Source organism: Mercenaria mercenaria, chromosome 15 (genome assembly GCF_021730395.1).
Source record: "Mercenaria mercenaria strain notata chromosome 15, MADL_Memer_1, whole genome shotgun sequence".
Taxonomy (NCBI): Eukaryota; Metazoa; Mollusca; class Bivalvia; order Venerida; family Veneridae; genus Mercenaria; species Mercenaria mercenaria.
Genome location: NC_069375.1, coordinates 3,738,947 through 3,744,134, shown reverse-complemented (window position 1 = coordinate 3,744,134; position 5,188 = coordinate 3,738,947). Strand labels below are relative to the sequence as shown.

Genomic DNA, 5,188 nt, shown 5'->3' with positions numbered 1-5,188 from the left:
AAAGCGAATAACTGCGTTTAAATTTTTTTTGTGGTCACATTTTTCGGAAATCCTGAACGAGGTGTTTGCAAGAGTTATCTTGAATTACAGTGGTTTCGTCAAATCACCGGTTCGTCATACTTAATTTATATAGTAAGTGAGAAGTGGTTTCGTCATAAAGACTTTATATAGTTAATAGCATATAATAGGTCAATACAATGGAAGATGATCGCACCTATTTAATGGCAGTTAATATCGATGATTGCGTTAAAGTAATTCGCACATACTTAATCGATAATGTTACTCAAATTGCAAATGAGTTATTAAAAATTATTGTGTATTAAAAACGAGTTCTTGATAAATATTACGTTTCTGAAATAGACGGCCCGATCTATACTTCATTTCATGAAAAAAAAAAAATGATTAGCGAACAATATAAAGCTGATCTTGATCTGCACTGGTCGCGAATGCAGGTACATGTATACTTGCGATTAAGATGTTGATAATTAAAGGATGCTGTAAGAAAAATGTACAATTTTGGTAATATGAATTATCGGACTTGTATTAAATTACATTAAAAATTTGGCAAACAGATATATTTAAATATCTAAAATATGAATGTTATAAATGTACCAATGGAAATAAATTGTGTCTATCTTCACATTTACTCTTATAATTTTATATTTGTAGAGTAAGTATTTGTTTGCCATAATACCTATTTTACACAACTTCAATTACGGCCTTTAATTAACGCAAACTATACGTTGTTTTTAGCTTATGAACATCGTTAGCTTGTATGTTTAATTATCCCCGCGTAAGTTTGTGAACAGATCTTCTTATCAGGGCCGCCAATCTTCATCGGCAGAATCTCCGACCAACGGACCCAACTACGCTGGACTTCGTGATCAATACCAATTTCATCGGGCCAGACTTCGTTGCAGACGACATCCGGGTAGACGACCAGAGGCACATACTTCTTGCCACAACACCTCAGCTACAGCAGCTTAAACAGGCCAGGCGGTGGTTCTTGGATGGCACCTTCAAACTGGTAAAACGCCCGTTTTACCAGTTAATGTCTGTCCACGCGTTCGTCCGAAAGGGTGAAGATGCCAAACAAGTACCACTCGTCTACGTACTGATGTCACGGAGAACAAAGCAGGATTATATTGCGGTACTTAATTCCTTTATATATTTATATATTACTTGCATAACGGATCTTTAATAGTTTAAGTACGTTTTAAAATAAAATGATAAACAGACCAAGCATTTTTGTCTATGTTTCAGTATTTTTTACCAACTAAAATATTCTTTTCTATTTTCAGGTGCTGACCAGTCTACGTAGTATGCTGGAACGCCCGCAGGTTGAATGGTTCATGCTGGACTTTGAAGCTGGTAAGTAGAAAAAATCGATTTTATATCATGTGAAATTCTATAATGGTTAAATAACTTTCATTAGACAACTATTATACAACTTTCATATAACATTTAATACATAATACAATCATTTTTCATGCAGAAATATATTAATTTCTATTTATTATATTTTCAGCTGCCTGGCAGGCATTAAGGGAAGTTTTTCCGGGGTGTGTTCTGAAGGGATGTGTGTTCCATTGGAGTCAGCGGGTTTACCGTAAAATCCAGTCCGAGGGTCTTACCACTGCCTACCTGGAAAAAGAAGATAAGTACAGGTTCTTACGGAAACTGCTGAGTCTGCCATACCTCCCTTCAGAGCAAATTCCAGCGGCTTTCCACCAGTTGAAGCAGCAAGCTTTAGAAGTCGGCGGCCCAATCCTGCACGTGACGCAGTATGTCCAGGGTACGTGGATAGAAGGAAGTATGTGGCAGCCGAACCACTGGAGTGTGTTCAGGGAGACGGTCAGGACAAACAACGACGTTGAAGGTAACCAAACTTTTCAGACTTCTGTAAATTGATGATTCCATGAGATTGACATAAATTAACATAAAGCTGTTTTGTTTTAATAAATTTACTGACACTTACCTTTAGTTGTGTTGTGGTGCTGCCATGTGTTTTGCTTGATCTGTTTGATCATAAATTGTATGCAAGTTTATGTATGCAATGTTATCAACGATAAATGTAACATTAGTATTTCTTTTTACTTTCAGGGTGGCACAGACGAATCAACACCCGGGCTGGTCGGGCTGATTTGGGGTTCTACCTGCTTGTACCTTTGCTTCGCAGAGAGGCCGAGACGGTAGATCTCCAAATCAGGCTTGTATCAGCCCATCTACTGACGAGGCTACACAGAGCAAGATACGCCAGACTCCATGGGGCATTGTTTGACGCTTGGGACAAATACGAAGACGGTGAACTGACGACGACACCACTTCTACGTAGATGCAGCAACATCGCGGGGCTCGGACCTTCCACTGGATTTACCAACAGCGCGGTACAAGAAGATGTATAAATTAAAATCAAAGAAACTGACATTGAAAATGTGTGTTTTGTAGTGTATTGTATTGTACTTTGAATGTGTATGTTCTGTTGCTTCTTTCTCTTTTTCAGGGTTGACATGATATGTGTATTATAATGTATATAATTATATTGTATTGATATTGAATGTGATATTTTATAATGTATAAAATTATATTGTATTAATATTGAATGTGCTATTGTTTCTTTTTCTTTTCAGGGTTGACATGACATGTGTATTATAATGTATATAATTATATTGTATTAATATTGAATGTGCTATTGTTTCTTTTTCTTTCAGGGTTGTCATGATATGTATAAAAATGCATTGTGTATTGACTGTGATATTAATTGCTTCTTTTTCTTTTTCTTTTTCAGAGTTTACATGGCATATGTATTATAATGTATAATATTGTAATGTGTATTGAATGTGCTATTGATTGCTTTTTTTTTCTTTTTCAGAGTTGACATGTGTATTATAATGTATAAAATTGTATTGTGTATTAAATGTGCTTCTTATTTTCATTGTTGAATGAGTGTCTTTTGTGATGATGTAAATAAATGTAAAAATATAAAACGCTTTGTTTTTCTTCTGCAAATACATTTTGATGATAAATTAATTTCTAATTAGAAACATCAATGAAATGTCGGGAATTTAATGAGCAGAATGTGCCACAATTAGCACCTCACTGACATTCTAGAAATGCAAGGAATTTAGCACATTTTAAGTATAATAATCATCGATCATCAGTTAAGCTTTGGGGACAGTTACGCTAACTTCTTAAGATAAGAATTTTAATTCTTTTACTATAAATATACATTTTGTATATCTAAATTTTACTTTTTATAGTATTTGTTTTTTTTCTTATCAAATTCTTTGTATATAATTATATTGTATTAATATTGAATAGATTTAAAATGTTTTAATTCTCAATAGAAATTCTTAATTTTTTATTAATTCAAATTTAACATTTTGAAAAATAAATTGTCTTGCGTCGAACTTAACATTTGTAACCAGTAATATATACATAAGTTTCGTCCATAATAATTAGTTTAACAAGAACTAAATCTCTATATATCTTAATCGATCGGCAATTATATCATTTATTTTTCTTTTCATTTTCTGTATAAATAATTAGCTTTAAAATTATCTTTGCAAAATTAACAACTTGTTTGCCACACGAAGTACATCAACAATAAAACGACCAACAAACAATCATTATTACACTATAACAATAAGTATGACGAAACCACTTCTCACTTACTATATAAATTAAGTATGACGAACCGGTGATTTGACGAAACCACTACCATCCGTTATCTTTCCTGTGGTTATTGCAACTACTACAGAACTAAGAAATATCTTCCCATATATGAATATACAGTTCAGCATGGAAATAAGGAACAACCTGTTGCATTTAATAAATATAAAACTGTGCATATATTCATTACATTGTACGAGAACCCACAGGACTACCTGCTTGCTGACGTAATAACTCTATCCGAAATAATTTTATCCGAAGCACACCCAGACATCAACACGTGCAGTTTCTTAGTTTATGAATTTAGGATATTTTAAAACATACCCTCTGAAAATTTGATGTCTTTTCTTTCTTTTATCGTTGGTATCCCTATCTTTTGTGCGATCAAGAACTTGAAATAATTAAAACTTTCGGATGCGTTGAGTTGAGTTGAGTCACAGCCTAAAACTTGGCCGATTGATCGCTTCGTCGGTATCGTCTACTTCCGGTAGGAGCTCTTAGTCTGTTTCACTGATCTGTCTTATCGAATACAGAGTTAATATGTAGTATCTAACTCGTGGAAGAGTCTGTAGGAGCTCTCAGGTAAAAACACTCAGGTATGTTTATGAATTATGTATATGTCTATGTTTTAAAGTGGTTACGCGAGAAAATTTCTCGGACCACGTGAACTAAACGCTTGGTGGCTTCAATGAAATCATTCAGTTCGTTGTTGAGTGCCCGTCGCCATTCTTTGTTGGGGTCATTTTCATCAATGGTTAGGAAAGGCTTCTCACTGAAGACTGATATACCTGTCAAGAGAAACATCTCTTTCTTTGCCTTTTCTCTTGCACTGTTGTATATTGGACATTCACATAAAAAGTGCTCTACTGTCTCACGATTTCCACATCCGCAGTGTGGACAGTCAGTCAAACCAACTTTATAATTGTAGTCTTTCAAGCAGTAACCACTCTGTAGTGCCATTATGCTTGATGCGGTAGGCCATCAAAGTTTACTTTGTTACGTTTGACTTTCTGTTGATACTGGAAAAGAGTTCGCCCACTTTCTGAAATTTCCCTTCTGCGTTACCACTTGTCACAGGTAGCCAGCGATGCTGCAGCACGTATTTCTGTCTGACTGGTTAGCTGATCAAACTCATCTGCCTCCATGTCTTCAGCCTCATTGGCCGCTTCTTTAGCAAGGGTGTCAGCTTTGTCATTTCCATGTATGTTAGCATGCCCTGGTGTCCACTGGAGGTCTATTTTGCAGTCAGTTTCTTCCACTTGTCTCTGTAGTTGAAAAGGATATGCATTGTTCTCCCAGCCTAGCGATAGGATTCCCACTGCCGACTGACTATCACTCAGGATCTTTTCTTTTTTGATCTGCCACTTTTTTATTTCCTCTGTGACAAGGACCAGCGTAATCTTAATTGCAACCAGTTCACCAACCAGAATTGAAGAGTGTTTGGAAACTGGCTGTTTCAGCTCTACGGTCTCCCCATATGGCAGGAAAACAAGGGCTCCAGAGCCACAGGGTCCAG

General features: G+C 35.6%; 1 protein-coding gene across 1 annotated transcript; it reads left to right on the top strand.

Annotated features, from left to right (window-relative positions):
- The first annotated feature begins 705 nt into the window (after positions 1-705).
- On the top strand, positions 706-2,405 carry LOC123533370 (uncharacterized). Its single transcript, XM_053525706.1, has 4 exons — positions 706-1,150; positions 1,302-1,371; positions 1,529-1,879; positions 2,104-2,405. Exons 1-4 carry the CDS (start codon positions 1,052-1,054, stop codon positions 2,403-2,405), a joined length of 822 nt encoding a protein of 273 aa, XP_053381681.1. The 5' UTR covers positions 706-1,051.
- The last annotated feature ends 2,783 nt before the right edge of the window (positions 2,406-5,188 follow it).

Coding starts and splice junctions, on each gene's coding strand:
- LOC123533370 (XM_053525706.1), top strand. CDS start 1,052: ATGTCTGTCCACGCGTTCGTCCGAAAGGGTGAAGATGCCAAACAAGTA. Junction 1,372..1,528: donor CATGCTGGACTTTGAAGCTG/GTAAGTAGAAAA, acceptor TTATATTTTCAG/CTGCCTGGCAGGCATTAAGG. Junction 1,880..2,103: donor GACAAACAACGACGTTGAAG/GTAACCAAACTT, acceptor TTTTACTTTCAG/GGTGGCACAGACGAATCAAC.